Raw genomic sequence first — 20,661 nt, forward strand, 5'->3', positions numbered from 1 at the left:
GCTCAGCCATAAAAAGGATGAAATATCAAAATATCGCTATTTAATGACTTGGATGACCTAGAGAGTATTATGCAAAGGAAAATAGGTCAGTCAGAGAAAGACAAATACGATATGATTTCAATCATAAGTGGAATTTAAAACAAAATCAGGGGAAAAAAAGAGCAAAGCCAGGAAACAGACATTTAAGTATATAAAACAACCTGAGGGTAATTGGATGGGAGGTTGTGGGGGGCAAAGTGGGTTAACTAGGTGATGAGGATTGAGGAGTGTGCTTGTAATGAGCATGGAACGTTCTATATAAGTTTTGAATCACTGAATACTACACCTGACACTAATATTACATGGCATGTTAACAAACCGGAATTTAAATAAAAGCTTGAAAAAATAAACAATTTTTAAATACAATAAATACACGAAAAATGGTAAATATAGAGTTGTGCTTGCATTTCAAAGCAAAATGTTAACAGTTAACAGACATAATGCATATATAACTATTCTTTCAGAAATCTCACACAGTCAGTATTGTAAGAGCTTGAAATTTAGTGCAAACAAATGTACTCTTACTCATGATTTATGGTAGCACATTGACCCATACACTTTCTCAGGGCTCCTTTGACTTCACTGTTTCTAAGACTGTAGATAATGGGGTTCAGCACTGGGGTGAAGATACTATAGAAGGCTGACACCACTTTATCGTGGTTAGCTGACCTGTAGGATTTGGGTCTCATGTAAATAAAAATAGCTGCTCCATAAAAGAGTCCCACCACAGTCAGATGTGAGGAGCAGGTGGAGAAAGCCTTCTTGCGGGCTTCTCTAGAACGCATCTGGAGAACCACAGCAAGGATGAGACTATAGGAAATCAGGATGAGAGAAAACGGAACCAGCAGCATTAATACACAGCAGATATACATGACATACTCAAAAACAAACGTGTCAGCACAAGCCAAACGCACCAGAGTGGGGGCCTCACAGAAGAAATGATTGATCTCATGTGCATCACAGAATGGAAAACTCAGGGTGGCAGCAGCCTGCATGAGCCCATCAGCTGCCCCCAAGAACCAGGACCCCACTGTCATTCTCAGGCATAATTGCCAGCTCATGAGAATGGGGTACCTCAGTGGGTGGCAAACAGCCACATAGCGGTCATAGGACATGGCTGCTAAGAGGAAGCACTCACTCCCTCCCAAAGTAAGGAAGAAAAATATCTGCAACCCGCAGCCAGCAGGGGAGATGGACTTCTTGCCACTCAAGTAGTCAGCTGCCATTTTGGGCACAATGGTGGAGATCAGCATCATGTCCATGAGGGAGAGTTGACTCAGTAGGAAGTACATGGGTGTGTGGAGATGGACATCCTGATGAATCAGGAGAATCATGAGGGCATTGCCCACCAGGGAGCTGAAAGCAATTGTCAGAACCATCACAAAGAGAAACAGGTGGGCTTCTGTGTAGTTAAAGAGTCCCAGGAGAATGAAATCTGAGGTGGAGTTCCCAATTTTCATGATTTCATAAAGGAGTACCACTGCAAATGAAGAAATAGTTGACAGAGTTTTCATCATTTTCAATGCTCTATTCAGTTATATTTTTCATGACAAAATTGTGTTGAAATGTTCATACCAGGACACCTGAGTGACTCAGTGGTTGAACATCTGCCTTTGGCCCAGGGAGTTATCTGGATTCCAGAGACTGAATCCTGAATGAGACTTCCTGCAGGGAGCCTGCTTCCTCCTCTACCTATATCTCTGCTTCTCTCTTTCTCTGTCTTTCATGAATAAATAAGTAAAATCTTTAAAAAAAATTGAAACCTATTCCTAATACTTCATCAGAGATCTGCAAGATCTTTTTTACTTGGGCACATAATTAATTCCACTTTAAAAAAAATTTTCACAAGAAACACTTCTCAGATTTTTATTTGCTTAATTGGAACCATGAATAAAGTTTCTTGATAAATTTAATGTAAGTTTTCAGCACATCTTATGCTGCTTGATATCAACATAATGAAATGAAATATTCACTTTGTCATTTTCCTTAGTGTGCTTTTATCATACATAGTCAACATTCTTAGCAGCTGAAATAAATCAATGTGATCAGCATTATAAACGCTAGATGCTTACTAATGAGGGCTATGCATCTAACATATCATAAGTTTTTGAAAACACTAAAATTGGATCATTTTCTTGATATTAAATAATTTGGGAAGGCATTTTACTTTCCAAAAAAGGTAAGTAATATTCTCAGATGCTAGGAATAGATAGAAAAATTACTTAATTTGGAAAATTTAATGTATTTAGTTTGATTTTATCAAATTATGAAAAGAATATAGTAAATTATACAATGGAATATTACTCAGCTATTAGAAATGACAAATACCCACCATTTGCTTCAACGTGGATGGAACTGGAGGGTATTATGCTGAGTGAAGTAAGTCAGTCGGAGAAGGACAAACATTATATGTTCTCATTCATTTGGGGAATATAAATAATAGTGAAAGGGAAAATAAGGGAAGGGAGAAGAAATGTGTGGGAAATATCAGAAAGGGAGACAGAACATAAAGACTGCTAACTCTGGGAAACGAACTAGGGGTGGTAGAAGGGGAGGAGGGCGGGGGGTGGGAGTGAATGGGTGACGGGCACTGGGTGTTATTCTGTATGTTAGTAAATTGAACACCAATTAAAAAAAAAAAAAAAAAAAAGGAAAAAAAAAAAAAAAAAAAAAAAAAGGATATGTTCCCCAAAGAAAGACTATGATACTACATGCAATATTTCATTAACTATATAAAAGGGATTTTGTATAACGATTTTGTTTCTCCTGAAAGTCACAGGTACATGATCTTTTCAGGGAAAATTAAAATATAAAATTTATTAGTAACCAATACAGAGATAAATTCATTTTCTTAGGGCTTCCTGGGTGGCTCAGTGGTTTAGCGCCACCTTCAGCCCAGGGTGTGATCCTGGAGACCCGGGATGGAGTCCCACATCGGGCTCCCTGCTTAGAGCCTGCTTCTCCCTCTGCCTGTGTCTCTGCCCCTCTCTCTCTCTGTGTCTCTCATGAATAAATAAAATATTTTTTTTAAAAATTCATTTTCTTATTTCCTAAGACAATCTACATCTCCACAGGTATTTTCATTCCTGATCTGAAAGTCCTGAAATTGTTCTAGAATTATGAATAAATAGGATCATAGTTGAGGAGATGAAGATGTTAATTCAATCTCAGAGGTACATTCCAAATTAATAATGAAAGGGCCTGGAAGGATTCCATCTCTTTTATGGTCAATTAGTTTGTCTGCATTTTCCATATGCCTCCAGTACTAGAATGCCAATCAGGACATAGAAAGTGAAAAAGGCTCACTCAATCCCTAAATCCATTGCTTCAGAATCATTAGTGTTCTGACAGCATTCTACATCAGGGTTGGTTGTTTCAAAGTTAAACATTCTAAATGGAAGCACACTTCCTCCTCACTGCATTTCCCAAACCATTATTATCTGCACATCCTCATATTAGTAACACTTGGACCCTGCAAACCTAGTAACTCTATGGACTCTCTAATTATGGATCTCTTTATTGCTTTCTTGAAAAATTAAAACCCTTCTAGCTCTTTTCTTTGACTCAAAGCTTTCTTATTTCCATTTTCTAAACTTTCTCATTTTTGAAAAATGTTAAAACATAAAACTAGGGTACACCTGGGTGGCTCAGCGGTTGAACATCTGCCTTTGGCTCAGGATATGATCCCTGGGTCTGGGACCCAGTCCACATTGGGCTCCCTGGGAGGAGCCTGCTTCTCCTCTGCCTGTATTTCTCTCTGTCTCTCTCTCTGTCTCTCTGTCTCTCTCTCTCTCTCTCTCTGCATATCTCATGAATAAATAAATAAAATCTTTAAAAAAAACACATAAACCTAGCTTAAAGTCAATCTGTTTTTAATAACTGCAGATTGTTGGGCAAGTTTCTTAATATAATTTTTGCTATAATCTTACCTGTCTTTAAATGTATGTCACTATAGTGTCATTATATATATTTACATTATTCTGCAACCATGACAAATATATAACTCCAGGACTCTATAACAGAAAGTCTAGACCCATTAAGCAATGATTTCCTGTTTCACCATGTCCCTAGGAACTGGCAACCACCATTCTGCTACTCTAGCTCTAAAAATTTGATTACCTAGAGGATCCTGAGATTAGTGGGCTTCCACAGAATTTGTCTTCTTGTGATTGGCTTGTTTGACATCATGTCCTCAAAAGTCTTTCATGTGGTATCATGTGTTATAATTTCCTTCTGTTTTAAGGAGAATAGTATTCCTTTACATGTACATTCAATATTGCCTTTATTAACTCAATCTATCTATGGATATTTGAGCTGCTTCCATTCACTTCAATTCTCTATTTAATGTTAAATTTAATGAAATGGATAAAGAAGATGTGGTTTATGTATACAATGGAATCCTTGGTATTTAAAAAAAAAATAATATGAACAAATATATCTAATAATAGAGCTATATTTTTTTTTTACTTTTTGACACACGTGCAAGAAAATTTAATTTAGGGAGTGTACTTTTTGTTATTTTTTTGTAGTTTCTAATTTTGTGTTTCTTTTGAATATGGAAATATTAGTGTTTAACTTTTGAATGGAGTTAGGTATGTACCTATGAATTAGCTTAAGTTTTATTATATGTATAAAAAATCATCATTATATATCTTTTTTCACTTTATTATTTTTTTGTTTATATATTTATTTTTTATTGGTGTACAATTTGCCAACATATAGGATAATATCTAATTGTCTATTCAATATGATATTTGTTTATGATATTTTCTGATACCAGAAATCAACTAAAGGCATCATTTAATTAAAATCAATGTCAGGAAATCATATTTTTTCCAAGAAATAATAATATTAAATTATGTGTTGAATTAGAATTCTTAACTATTATTTCAGTATTATACAATAGACATAATTTTCATAGTTAAAATATTTATAAATCTAATGAAATATGATTCTACAGGATATCTCCTAACTAATTAACTATGTATATATAGTGATTGAAAGTCCAGATGATAAATTAATTTATCCTATAAATAAATATCTAAAATGTCATTAGTTGGAAGAGAGAAAGGTATAAACTGACTTGTGTAGGAATTGCAAAATGTAGTAGTCTGATTTTTTTCCCTCTCTGGTATAAAACAGCTATCATTCCTTGTTTTTTTAGTCCTTTACTACCAATGACAATGAAATTTTGTGTCTTTAATTATAAGATATTTTTTATTCTAATAGAAAAAATATATATACATATTCCTTTGTTTTCTCAGTATAATAACAGTAAAGTTGAGCACACTGATAATATTGCTTCCATATTTTTGTGATCCCCATTGCCCAAACCTAATCTAAAAACTGTAATATTTTCCCCTCAGAATATTGGGATGACAAATCAGTCAATAGGTTCTGTTAATAATGTAGTAACAGCTAAATCATTTACGTGACCAAATTGAAAAGTTACTGTATGGATTTTCATGATGATTGCAGATTGCATCGTCTAGCATACCTTTTAGTTTTTCAAATTGTAAGATAAAACAATAATGTTATTTGTAAAACTACATAGACAAAATCATGTAACTTTGGATTTCTAGAGTTCAAAACTGATAAATTACTAAACATTAGAGATGACTATGACCTACTCACATGGATAAAGATGATGACTTCAACAAGCTGAATCTGTATCCCCTCTGAACAAGGTTATTCTAAAATATGTCTCAGGAGGAGGAAGAATCTTATAGAGTCTGGTAGCATCAAACTTACTCAGACCAGTGTCTACACTTCAGGGGTGTGTCCTATTGACACCTTTTGCTAAAAATGCTACCTTATTAGCATTTTTAGCAGACCTGCATCAATTTGAATCTTTAGATGAAAAAACAAAGTTTAATTTTCAAATATTTAAAGGATTTCCAGATACCTACATCCTTTCAGAAAGCTCTGATTCACTAAAATTAAAATAAGAGAGGGACACTTGGTTGACCTAATCAGTTAAGGCTTGGACTCTCGGTTTTAGATCAGATCATAATCTCAGGACCATGGGATCAAGCCCCACATCTCATTCTCTAATCAATGTGGGGTCTGCTGGAGATTATGTCTCCCTCTTCCTCTGTCCCTCTCTTTGCTTGCTCTTTCTCTTTCCCTCTATCTCTCTCTCAAAAGAATAAAGAAATATTAAATTAAGATACACCCACAAGCAAAAGTAAAATGTAAATAAGTGTCTATGAAAAGTAATGTTTTAAAAAATATTCAAATGAATGAATTAATGTGATACTTGATCTACTTTGAAAACTTTGATGGTGAAGGTTACTGAGTGCATTATTGAGGGATTAACTTTTGTCAAATTAACTTTTGTCATTATTAGGTTATAATTAAAATGATGAAGCTCATGGTAAAATAACTATTTTTTCTAGTTAAACTTAATTTGATCATTGTGTTATAAATTTGTTAGCTTGTATATTTACAATTTCATTTTTTATTGTATTTGTAGGTAAGTTGTAAAATCTAGGATCACATCAAGAGAGCAGAATGCATTTATTGCATCAAATCCTTTCCATTTTTTTAACATGGCTAATTTTTAAAGATTTTTATTGTTAGTACTACATATTTTCAGTTTCTAAGAAAACCTTGGTTGTTGGCTACACTTTTACCTCATCATTTGCCTTGGTTGACCTAAGACTACATATAACAATTAGAGATAAGGATTAAGGAGAACATTTTTTTTGTGATGAGCACCCGATGTTGTACAGAAGTGTTGAATCACTGAAACTAATATTATACTGTACATTAATTTACTGGAATTTAAATAAGAATTTTAAGAAATTATATATATATAATATATATATAATCACTATATATATATAAAACATTCCATAATTGTAAAATTGAAAGAGAATCTCATTATATAGTTTATAGAAAATTCTGCCTAAGTACAAATGTGAGATAATAATAATTGCTTAATTCATGTGAGATGTAAGCTGTCATTTATTTGACTAGGAGGGAAGCACATGGTAAATTTTAGTTAAGTTTCTGCCTCAGATTGGTATCTTAAAAAGTGGCAAATTCTACTCAGGTTTACAATATATGGACCACCTGAGTGAAATCTACAATAAGTCAAGCTTTAATATTTTCTGGACAAATATACAGGCCCCTAGGCAACTCTGAGAAGTAATGATAGACAGGTAGTATAAAGTTATAAGTAACATTTTCACCATGTGTGGGATTATAATTTTCAGTAATGATTCAGTTTTTATTCTGTTTTGGGCTCAGCTGTGCCTCAGGCCAAGGGCCTGTCAAACAACGCTCTAGTAAAACAGGGCTGCCACTGTGTGATAGGGCAAATAGACTGTGTGCTATGTAGATCAAATGCTCTGCAGATTCTCCGTGTACAGGAAAATGAGGAAGAGATAATTTTCAAGACAGAGCAGGAAAGTCACAGACTATTCAGAACTATGTAAGAAAATTAGGTTTAAATTATAAAGAACCTGGGTGCCTAAATTGACATTAATTTAGGACTGATAAATGGGTATTACTGTGGGAACCCATAAATAGGTTGTACCAGACCTCCATATTAGCAACAGGATGTTTTGACACCACAATCCATGAGCTACACTCGATCAGAAGTCACAGTGAAGGGGACTCTTGGATTCAGTCCACAGAAGTTGGCATGCTGTAGCCCAGAGGAGGCTGCGAGGCCCAGGGAGCAAAATTCCAGCAGTGCAGGCCCGGAGCCCAAGGCGCTGGAAAACACAGCCCAAGATCTGGTGCTCCCCACCCGGGACAGGCAGAGGCCGGGAGGACACAGGACAGCAAGGATGGTCATACCACAGGGAAGCCCCTACCCTGGAGCATCTGGGTCACTGAGGACTGAGGTGGTAGTTACTGCGGGAGCTGACTCCAGGCTGGAGTACTGGCCACCACCATGTTGTTGTTCCTCCTGGTGTCACCCTGCACCTGGGACTGAGGAGGGGCCTCATAGGATAAATAGCTCTGACTGAGCCCTGAACCTGGAAGGGGGCTGGGCATCTCCCCCAGGTGCACACACCTAAGAATCAGTACAGCAGGCCACTCCCCCAGACGACAAGCTAGAAGGACAGAGGAAAAGCAATTTATTGACCAAGCAGCCCTGGAGGGCCAGGGGAAGTTGAGGGATCTACAGTATATAAAATCAGAGGGTACCACCCCCCTTGTTTTTTGTCTTCTGTTTCTTCCACTACCCTTTTTTTCTTTTTTTCCCTCTTTTTCCCTTTTACCAGTACAACATGTTTTTGGCCACTCTATGCTGAGCAAAATGACTAAAAGGAAAAACTCACCACAAAAGAAAGAAACAGAAAGAGTCCTTTCTCCCACAGAGTTACAAAATTTGGATTACAATTCAATGTCAGAAAGACAATTTAGAAGCACAATTATAAATCTACTGGTGGCTCTAGAATAAAGCGTAAAAAATGAAACAGACTTCATGACTGCAGAATTTAAATCTAATCAGGCAGAAATTAAAAATCAATTAAATGAGATGCAATCCAAACTGGAGGTCCTAATGATGAGGGTTAACAAGGTAGAACAATGAGTGGGTGACATAGAAACAAGTTGATGGCAAGGAAGGAAGCTGAGGAAAAAAGATAAAAACAAAGAAAAGATCATGAGGATAGGTTAAGGGAAATAAATGACAGCCTCAGAAGGAAAAATCTACGTTTAATTGAGGTTCCTAAGGATGCCGAGAGGGACAGAGGTCCAGAGACTGTATTTGAACAAATCATAGCTGAGAACTTCCCAAACTTGGGAAGGGGAACAGGCATTCAGATCCAGGAGATAGAGAGACCACCCCCCCCAAATAAAAAAAAAAAAAACCGCTCAACAACTCGACATTTAATAGTGAAGCTTGCAAATTCCAAAGATAAATAGAAGATCCTTAAAGCAGCAAGAGAAAAGGAATCCATAACCTTTATAGGGAGAAGTATGAGAATAACAGCAGACCTCTCCACAGAGACCTGGAGGGCAGAAAGGGCTGGCAAGATATATTCAGGCTACTAAATGAGAAGAACATGCAGCCAAGAATATTTTATCCTGCAAGGCTCTCATTCAGAATAGAAGGAGAGATAAAGAGCTTCCAAGATAGGCGGAAACTGAAAGAATATGTGACCACCAAACTGGCTCTGGAAGAATTATTAAGGGGAACCCTGTAAAAGAAAGTGGAAGTCCAAGGAAACAATCCACAAAAACAGGGACTGATGACACTAAGCTCATATATTTCAATAGTAACTCTGAACATGAATGGGCTTAATGACCCGATCAAAAGGCACAGGGTTTCAGACTGGATAAAAAAGCAAGACCATCTATTTGCTGTTTATAAGAGACTCATTTTGACATAAAGACACCTACAGCCTGAAAATAAAAGGTTGGAGAACCATTTACCATTCAAATGTTCCTCAAAAGAAAGCGGGGGTAGCCATCCTTGTATCAGATAAAGTTTATCACAAAGACTGTAGTAAGACATGAAGAAGGACACCACATCATACTTACATGATCTATCCAAAAAGAGGGTCTAACAAACATCAATATTTATGCCCCAAATGTTAGAGCTGCCAAGTATATCAATCAATTAATAACCAAAGTTAAGACATACTTAGATAATAATACACTTATACTTCGTAACATGAAGCAGTGCTTTCTACAATCAACAGATCTAAGCACAATCACTCCAAAAAAAGAAGAGCTTTATATGATACTCTGGACCAGATGGATTTCACAGAAATTTACAGAACTTTACATCCAAACGCAACTGAATACACATTCTTCTCAAGTGAACATGGAACTTTCTCGAGAATAGACCACATACTGGGTCACAAATCAGATCTTAACTGATACCAAAAGATTGGGATTGTCCTCTGCATATTTACAGACCATAATGCTTTGAAACTAGAGCTAAATCACAAGAAGTTTGGAAGGATTTCAAACACGTGGAGGTTAAGGACCATCCTGCTAAAGATGAAAGGGTCAACTAGGAAATTAAGGAAGTATTAAAAAGATTCATGGAAACTAATGAGAATGAAGATACAACCATTCAAAATCTTTGGGATGCAGCAAAAGCAGTCCTAAGGGGGAAATACATCACAATACAAGCATCCATCCACAAAATGGAAATAACTCAAATACAAAAGCGAACTTTGCACCTAAAGGAGATGGAGAAAAAAAAGCAAATAGATCCTACATCCAGCAGAAGAAGAGAAGTAATAAAGAATCATGCAGAACTCAATGAAATAGATACAAGAAGAACTGTGGAACTGATTAACAAAACCAGGAGTTGGTTCTTTGAAAGAATTAAAAAGATAGATAAACCATTAGCCAGCCTTATTAAAAAGAAGAGAGAGAAGACTCAAATTAATAAAATCATGAATAAAAAAAGGAGAGATCACCACCAACACCAAGGAAATACAAACAATTTTAAAAACTTATTATGAACAGCTATACGCCAATAAATTAAGCAATCTAGAAGAAATGACATATTTCTGGAACACCAAAAACTACCAAAAGTGGAACAGGAAGAAATAGAAAACCTGAACAGGCTGATAACCAGTAAGGAAGTTGAAGCAGTCACCAAAAACTTCCCAAGACACAAGAGTCCAGGCCCAATGGCTTCCCAGGGAATTCTATCAAACGTTCAAAGAAAAAACAATACCTATTCTACTAAATCTGTTCCGAAAGATAGAAAGGGTTGGAATACTTCCGAACTCATTCTATGAGACCACCATCACCATAATTCCAAAACCAGACCCCACCAAAAAGGAGAATTATAGACGAATATCCCTGATGAACATGGATGCAAAAATTCTCAACAAGATACTAGCCAATAGGATCCAACAGTACATTAAGAAAATTATTCACCATGACCAAGTGGGATTTATCCCCGGGACACAAGGCTGGTTCAAAACTCGTAAAGCAATCAATGTGATTCATCATTTCAGCAAGAGAAAAAACAAGAACCATAGGATCCTCTCAATAGATGCAGAGAAAGCATTTGACAAAATACAGCATCCATTCCTTATCAAACTTCTTGAGAGTGTAAGGATAGAGGAAACATTCCTCAGCATCTTAAAAGCGATCTACAAAAAGCCCACAGCAAATATCATTCTCAATGGGGAAACACTGGGAGCCTTTCCCCTAAGATCAGGAACAGGACAGGGATGTCCACTGTCACCACAGCTATTCAACATAGTACTAGAAGTCCTAGCATCAGCAATCAGGCAACAAAAAGAAATGAACGGCATTCAAATTGGCAAAGAAGAAGTCAAACTCTCCCTCTTCACTGATGACATGATATTCTACATAGAAAACCCAAAAGACTCCACCCCAAGATTGCTAGAACTCATACAGCAATTCGGTAGTGTGGCAGGATATAAAATCAATGCACAGAATCAGTGGCATTTCTATACACTAACAATGAGACCAAAGAAAGAGAAATTAAGTAGTTATTCCCATTTACAATTGCATCCAAAAGCATAAGATACCTAGGAATAAACCTAACCAAAGAAGTAAAGATCTATACCCTAAAAACTACAGAAGACTTTGAAAGAAATTAAGGAAGACACAAAGAGATGGGAAAAAATTCCATGCTCATGGATTGGAAGAATTAATATTGTGAAAATGTCCATGCTACGCAGGGCAATTTACACGTTTAATGCAATCCCTATCAAAATACCATAGACTTTCTTCAGAGAGTTGGAACAAATTATTAAGATTTGTGTGGAATCAGAAAAGACCCCAAATAGCCAGGGGAATATTAAAAAAGAAAATCATAGCTGGGGGCATCACAATGCCAGATTTCAGGTTGTACTACAAAGCTGTGGTCATCAAGACAGTGTGGTACTGGCACAAAAACAGACACATAGATCAATGGAACAGAATAGAGAATCCAGAAGTGGACCCTGAACTTTATGGTCAACTAATATTTGACAAAGCAGGAAAGACCATCCACTGGAAAAAAAAAGACAGTCTCTTCAATAAATGGTGCTGGGAAAATTGGACATCCACATGCAGAAGAATGAAACTAGACCAAACATCAACCCAAATTGGTGAAAGATATTAGTGGGAGACAAGATTCCATCAAAATCCTAGAGGAGAACACAAGCAACACCCTTTTAGAACTCGGCCACAGTAACTTCTTGCAAGATCCATCCATGAAGGCAAGAGAAACAAAAGCAAAAATGAACTATTGGGAATTCATCAAGATAAGAAGCTTTTGCACAGCAAAGGATACAGTCAACAAAACTAAAAGACAACCTACAGAATGGGAGAAGGTATTTGCAAATGACGTATCAGATAAAGGGCTAGTTTCCAAGATCTATAAAGAACTTATTAAACTCAATAGCAAAAAAAATCATTCCAATTATGAAATGGGCAAAAGACATGAAGAGAAATATCACAGAGGAAGACATAGACATGGCCAACAAGCACATGAGAAAATGCTCTGCATCACTTGCCATCAGGGAAATACAAATCAAAACCACAATGAGATACCACCTCACACCTGTGAGAATGGGGAAAATTAACAAGGCAGGAAACCACAAATGTTGGAGAGGATGTGGAGAAAAGGGAACCCTCTTGCACCGTTGGTGGGAATGTGAACTGGTGCAGCCACTCTGGAAAACTGTGTGGAGGTTCCTCAAAGAGTTAAAAATAGACCTTCCCTACGACCCAGCAATTGCACTGTTGCGGATTTACCCCAAAGATACAGATGCAATGAAACGCCGGGACACCTGCACCCCGATGTTTATAACAGCAATGTCCACAGTAGCCAAACTGTGGAAAGAGTCTTGGTGTCCATCGAAATATGAATGGATAAAAAAGATGTGGTTTATGTGTGCAATGGAATATTACTCAGCCATTAGAAACGACAAATACCCACCATTTGCTTTGACGTGGATGGACCTGGAGGGTATTATGCTGAGTGAAAGAAGTCAATAAGTCATATAAGGACAAACATTATATGGTCTCATTCATTTGGGGAATATAAAAAATAGTGAAAGGGAATAAAGGGGAAAGGACAAAAAATGAGTGTAAAATATCAGAAAGGGAGACAGAACATGAAGACTCCTACCTCTGGGAAACGAACTAGGGGTGGTGGAAGGGGTGGTGGGCGGGGGGGGGGGTGGTGACTGGGTGACGGGCACTGAGGTGGGCACTTGACGGGATGAGCACTGGGTGTTTTTCTATATGTTGGCAAATTGAACATCAATAAAAATAAATTTATAAAAAAATAATAAATAAATAAATATTTTTCCCTTCCATGCCACAGATGAACTGACCATATAAACACGGGTGTATTTTGAGTCTTTCTATTCTGGTCCATTAATTTTTTTTCTATTTGTGTACTAGTTCAATACTCCTTTTTTATTTTTAAATATTTTATTTATTTATTCATAGAGACACACAGAACGAGGGTGGGGGAGAGAGAGAGAGAGAGAGAGATGTAGAGACATGGGCAGAGGGAGAAGCTAGCTCCCTGCAGGGAGTCCGACGTGGGACTGGATGCCGGGTCTCCAGGATCAGGCCCTGGGCTGCGGGCCGCACTAAACCGCTGCGTCACTGGGGCTGCCCTATACAATACTCTTGATTACACAACTTTGTACTTTATCTTGAAATGTGGGTTTGTTCTTCTTTTCAAGATTGTTTTGGCTATTCAAAGTTTTGTGATTCCAATACAAATTTTCAAATTATGTGTTGTAGTTCTGTGAAAACTGGTCGGTATTACATTACGTATGAGGATTGTGTTGGATATTTTATAGACATATTAACAATAATGCATAGCAGGCAATATCTTTGCAACGTTTGCAATCATTTGCAAAAACAAATGTTTTTGTCCTCTTAAATTTCTTTCAGCAGTGTTTTATAGTTTTCAGAACATAGAGCTTTCACCAACTTGGTTAATCTTATCCCTAGGTATTCCATTCTTTGTGGACAATTGTAAATACAATTATTTTCTTAATCTCCCTTTCTTTTTTAAAAAATATTTTATTTATTTATTCATAAGAGACACAGAGAGGGAGGCAGAGACATAGGCAGAGGGAGAAGCAGGCTCCATGCCAGGATACCAATGTGGGACTGGGTCCTAGGACTCTGGGATCACCCTCTGAGCCAAAGGCAGACACTCAACCACTGAGCTACTCAGACATCCCTTAATTTCTCTGTCTAATATTTCTTTATTAGTGTGCAGAAACACAACCAATTACTGTATATAAATTTTGTATTCTTAACCTGAATGAATTCATTTGTCACATCTCATGGTACTCTGTTTCAGTTTTTAGTGTTTTCTATATGTAGTATAATGTTCAAAATTGATGGCGGTTTAACTGCTTCCTTATCAGTTTGGATGACTTTTATTTCATTTTCCTGCCTGATTACTGTGGCTAGGACTTCTAGTACTATGTTGGCAAGAAAGTGGCATGGTAGATATCTTTGTCTTGTTCCAGATCTTTGAGAAAAGCTCACTTTTATACAATTGAGTATGATGTTAAATGTTTTGTTGTTGTTGTGATTGTTTGCTTATTTTTCAATATATCCTTTATCATACTGTGCTATGTAGACTGTAACCCCACTTTAGTTTTTATTATGAATCAATATTTTTATTATTAATGAATTTTGACAATGTTTTTGTTGCACCTATTGAGATAATCATAAGATGTTTTTATTTTATTGATGTGATATATTGTGTTGATTGAACTGCAAAAACTGACAAATTCCTCCATCCCTGGCATACATTTCATTTAACTGTGATGAATGAGCACTTCAAGGTATTGTTAAATGTGAATTGCTAATATTTAGTTAAGGAGTTTGCATTTGCATTCATCAGGGATATTCATCTAGAATTTTTCTGTAATAGTTTTCTCTAATCTTAGTATTAGAGTAATTCTGGCTTGTTAGAATGAATTAAGAAGTAACTCTTTTATTTTTTGATATAATTAGAATAGAGTTTCCCTCCTCTCTAAATGTTTGGTAGAATTCACCTATGAAGGCATTTTTACCTGACCATCATTTGTTGGGAGATTGTTGTTTTGTTATGTTTGGTTTTAATTTTTCATTGTTAAATTTTTATTTTTATTTTGAGTATAGTTGGCTTATAGTGTTACATTAGTTTCAAGTGGATGCCATATTTATTTGACAAATTTACAAATTTTATTGTGCTTGTGGAGGCCGAGAAAATTAAGGCCATTACACCTCAAGTTTAGCATTAGCACAAGTATAGCCATCTCAGGGCCCTGTGAATAAGAGCTGAACTTCACAGGAAAAACCCCAGAACACCCTTGACAGAGAGTCCCATAACAGAATAAGAACAGAGTTTAGTGCCCTTGACAGAAAATCCCATATCAGAATGAGAACAGAGCTTAGAACGCCCTTGACAGAGACAGAAAGTCCCATATTGGAATGAAAACAGAGCTTAATAAATTCCTCCACCCCTTCTGAAAATCCCCTAGAAAAGCCCATAAAAACCCAGCTGTAACCCCTCCTCGGGGTCCAAGTTCCTGCTCTGCTGTGTCGGGTATACTTGGACCCAAGCTCGAGCTTGCTAATAAGACCCAGCTGTAACTCACTTCAGGATCCAAGTCCCTGCTCCGCTGTATCAGCTATTTTTGGACCCAAGCTCGAGCTTGTAAATAAACCCTCGTGTGTTTGCATCGGTGTCGACTCCTTGGTGGTTTTCTCAGATTCGCAATCTTGGGCACAACAATGATCACCATGAGTGTAGTTACCATCCGTGTCCATATTTTGCTATGACAGTATCACTAAATATACTCCTCATGTCATATCTTTTATTGCCATAATTAATGCATTCCATAACTGGAACAGCATATCTCCCATTACCCTTCATCCATTTAGCCCAATTCCTTAACCCCAGCCACCTTAAAAAATAGAACTAGTGTATGATACAATAATCCCACTATTGAGTTTATAGCCAAGGAAGAAAATACCAATCCTGTATTTACTGTAGCATTATTAACTGTAATGAAGACATGGAAGCAATCTAAGTATCCATCAATACTTAGAGATAAGTGACATATGGTATGTATATAGACAAAGTCCAGAGTATTTTGTTTCTTTTGGTTATTTTTTAAAAGATTTTATTATTTATTTATTTATTTATTCCTGAGAGAGACAGAGCGAGAGAGGCAAAGACACAGGCAGAGGGAGAAGCAGGCTCCGTGCAGGGAGACCGATGTGGGACTTGATCCCAGGACTCCAGAATCACGCCCTGGCCTGAGCCACCCAGTGATCCCGTGTTTTTGATTATTGATTCAATTTATTTACTTAGTTTTTTTATATTTTATTTTTTAATTTAAATTCAATTAGACAACATATAGTACATAATTGATTTCAGAGGTAGTGTTCAAAAATTATCATTTGAGTGTAATTTAATTATTATATAATTAATCAACTCAAATTTTCTATTTCTGCCTGATTCAGCTTGGAAGATTGTATGTTTTTAGATATTTATATATTTCTTTTAGATTGTCCAATTTGTTTCTATATGTTATTGCCTGGGAGTGTCTTATAACTATTTGTATTTTTGTGGTAGATGATGGTTATTTCCTCTGTTTAGTTTCTGAAGTTATTGATGTCTGTTTTCAATGTTTTTGATGAGTCTGAGTAAAGAATTAACAAATGTATTTATTTTTTCAAAGAACAAAGTTTTGATTTCATTGATCTTTTCCCTCTTTTTTATTAAAAAAACAATTTCATTAACATGCAGAACATTTTCGTTTTCAGAGGCAATATTTAGTTATTCATCAGTTGTACATATTTTATTTAGCATGTCTTTGTCTGGAAATTTTATTTTATTTAGTATGTCTTTGTCTGGAAAACTCTTTATCTGTTTTCCTTCTATTGTGAAGAACAAGCTGGATGAATAAAGGTTTCTTGGATGAATACTTTTCCCATTCAGTACATTGAATATATCTTGCTACTCTCTTCTGGTCTTCGAATTTTCAGTGGACCAAACTGCTGCAGACCTCACTTGTCATCCCTAGTAGGTTAAGGCCCCTTTTCCCCTTGCCTCTTTTAGCATTCCTTTAAAAAATTTTTTAACTTGCTTTTGTTGAAGTTCAATTTGCCAACATATAGGATAACACCCAGTGGTCATCCCATCAAGTACCCTCCTCAGTGCCTTTCACCCAATTACCCCCATCCTCCTACTAACCTCCTATTCCACAACCCTTTGTTTATTTCCCAGAGTTAGGAGTCTCTCATGGTTTCGCTCCCTAATTTTGCCACTCAATTCTCCTCTTTTCCCTTATAATCCCTTTCACTATTTCTTATATTCCCCATATGAGTGAAACCATATGATGATTGTCCCTCTCCAATTGAATTACTTCACTCAGCATAATATCCCCCAGTTCCATCCATGTCAAAGCAAATGGTGGGTATTTGTCACATCTTCTTCATCCATTCATCTGTCGAAGGACATCAGGGCTCCTTCCACGGTTTGGCTATTGTGGACATTGCTGCTATGAACATTTGGGTGTAGGTGTCCCGGCATTTCACTGCATCCTTATCTTTGGGGTAAATACCCAGTACTGCAATTGCTGGGTCATATGGGAGCTCTATTTTTAACTTTTTGAGGAACCTCCACATTGTTTTCCAGAGTGGCTGCACCAGTTTGCATTCCTACCAACAAGAATGTTCCCATTTTTCCACATCCTCTCCAACATTTGTTTTCTATCTTGTTAATTTTTGCCATTCTCACTGGTGTGAGGTAGTATCTCATTGTGGTCTTGATTTGTATTTCCCTGATGTGGAGCATTTTCTCATGTGCTTGTTGGCCATGTGTATGTCTTCTTTGGTGAAATTTCTGTTAATGTCTTCTGCCCATCTCATGATTGGATTTTTTTTTGTTGTTTCTTGAGTGTTAAGTTTAATAAGTTCTTTATGGATTGTGGATACTAGCCCTTTATACTATAAGTGTCCCTTTAGCCCCAAATGTCTTCTACTGGGATTTAATCAGGATAGAAAGCTTTACAGCAAAAGAAACAGTCAACAAAACTAAAAGACAATGTACAGAATGGGAGAAGATATTTGCGAATGACATATCAGATAAAGGGCTACTATGCAAGATCTATAAAGAACTTACTAAATTCATCATTCCTTCTTGGTCTATATATTTTGTGAATTTGGTGATGATATGTCTTGGTGTGGGCTAGATTTTGTTTATTTGATGGAAATTCTATGCACTTCAGGAATTTTGATGTCTGTTTCTTTCCCCAGAACAAGGAAGTTTTCAGCTATAATTTGCTCAGATCAGCTTTCAACCTCAGTTTTCTCTCTTCTCTTTATGGGCCTCCTATGTTATTATACCTGAAGAATTCATGCAGTTCCCTAAATCTATTTTTGTGATCTAATAATTTTTATTCCCTCTTTTCCACTTCATTATTTTCCATCATTTTATCTTCTATATTGCTGTTTCATTCATCTACTTGATGAATAATAATTGTTATTGCAATCAGTTGGTTTTGCATATCAGTTATAGGTTTTTTTTTTTGTCTGACCAGTTTTTAGTTCTTTTATCTGTGTAGTAAGGAATCTCTGGGGTCTACTATGTTTTTCATAAGTCCTTATAGTAATCTTAGGTTGTTGGCTTAAATTCTGATTCAGGCATGTACTTATATCTGTTTGGATGAAACCCCTGGATGTGACCTTTTCCTATATTTCTTTTTGGGTGAAATCCCCAATCTTGTCATTTTGTCTAGATCGCTGTGTGTGTCTGTGTGTGTGTGAAAAAGAAAGAGAGAGAGAGGAAATGGAAAAAATCGCTCATCTTCAGAAACTACAGAGAATTCTAAACATGATGAAACCAAATAGTTCCACACCTAACACCAACAATTAAAATGTCAGAAGTCAAAGATAAAGACAGAATTTTAAAAGCATAAAGAGAAAAAAAAAACTAAAAATAAAAGCATCAAGAGAAATGTAAAATGTTACATAAAGGAAAAACTCCATATGGCTATCACATCATTTTTCAACAGAAACTTGCAAGCCAGAAGAAAGTGGAATGATATAATCAAACAGAGGAAGGGAAGAGAACTAAAACCAAATAAAAACCTAGACCCAAGTATATTCTACCAAACAAGGACATCATTTAGAATTTAAAGAGAAATAATTTCTGAAATCAATGTTAAGGGACTTCAGTATCACAAAACTGACCTTATAAAAATGGTAAAGGAAATTTTTGAGGTGGACAAGAAAAAGCCATATTTAGAAGAAAATAATGATTTTTTAATTAATTTAAAAATAACAGACAAAGACATGCTAAATAAAATAAAATTTCTGACCATTAAATCAGTCACATTAGAAATATTGAAGGGGACTTGTTGAGTGGGAAAGGACACAAAAGCAACAGAGACAGGAAAGGAACAGAAAAATCACCAGGAATACCAACTTTACAGGTAACACAATGACAGGTAAATTCATATCCATCAATAATCACTCTGAATGTAAGTGCACTAAATTCCCCAGAAACATAGAGTATGATATTGGATCTATGAAAAAAAACACTAAAAAACAAACCAAACAAAAACAAGACCCATATATATTCTCCCTACAAGAGACTCATTTTAGACCTAAAGACACCCGCAGATTGGCAGTGAGGGAATGGAAAACCATTTTTCATGCTAATGGACATTAAAAGTAAGCCTGAGAAGCCATGCCTATATCAGCACAAACTAGGTTTTAAACCAAAGACTGTAACAATAGAGGAAGATAGGGACTATATATTAATTAGAGGATCTATCCATCAAGGAAAAATGATAATTGTAAATAATTATGCCTCTAATTTGGGAGCACCAAAATATACAAATTAATTAACAACTATGATGATACTCATTGGTAATACTAGAATAAAAGTAGGGACTTTGACATCCCACTTACATCAATGTACAGATAATCAAACAGAAAATTAATAAGGACACAAGGGCTTTGAATGGCAGACTTGACTCAATGGAATTAAGAGATATATTCAGAACATTTAATTATAAAGAATGAGAATACACATTCTTTTCAAGTGTACACTGGTCACTCTCTCAAATTAATCAGGTCTATTCTGGGTCATAATCCAGGCCTCAATAAGTACAAAGAGATTGAGATATATTAGGCATATTTTCAGACCACAATGCTAAGAAAATTGAAGTCAACCAGAAGAAATAAAAAGGAAATACCACAAAGACATAGTGGTTTAAGAACATATTGCTTCAGGAATATGTTGCTGGTTAGTCAGGAAATGAAGAAGAAGTTACAAAAACAAACAAACATGAAAAAAACTAAAAATGAATACACAACATTTAAAAATATTACTTACCCATTAGAAATGACAAATACCCACCATTTGCTTTAACGTGGATGGAACTGGAGGGTATTATGCTGTGTGAAATGAGTCAATCGGAGAAGGACAAACATTTAAACCTACCAAAATCAGATAATTTTTCTTACATTGATTAATCTGGGAAGGCATTTTTTTCTTTCCAAATAAGAAAAGTCATATTTTCAAGTGTCAGAAGTAGAAGACATTATTCTATCAGCAAAGTCCACAATAGCCAAACTGTGGAAGGAGCCTCGGTGTCCATCGAAAGATGAATGGATAAAGAAGATGTGGTTTAT

The 20,661-nt window shown here is 36.1% G+C and overlaps 1 protein-coding gene across 1 annotated transcript; it reads right to left on the reverse strand.

The window, feature by feature from the left end:
* Nucleotides 1-560: 560 nt before the first annotated feature.
* LOC144288415 (olfactory receptor 2T8-like) lies at nucleotides 561-1,556 on the reverse strand. Its single transcript, XM_077855918.1, has one exon. It carries the CDS (start codon nucleotides 1,554-1,556, stop codon nucleotides 561-563), a length of 996 nt encoding a protein of 331 aa, XP_077712044.1.
* Nucleotides 1,557-20,661: the final 19,105 nt, after the last annotated feature.

Source organism: Canis aureus, chromosome 18, assembly GCF_053574225.1.
Source record: "Canis aureus isolate CA01 chromosome 18, VMU_Caureus_v.1.0, whole genome shotgun sequence".
Lineage (NCBI taxonomy): Eukaryota > Metazoa > Chordata > Mammalia > Carnivora > Canidae > Canis > Canis aureus.

What these genes read in the sequence shown, in the direction of transcription:
- LOC144288415 (XM_077855918.1), bottom strand. Translation starts at nt 1,556, where the DNA reads ATGATGAAAACTCTGTCAACTATTTCTTCATTTGCAGTGGTACTCCTT.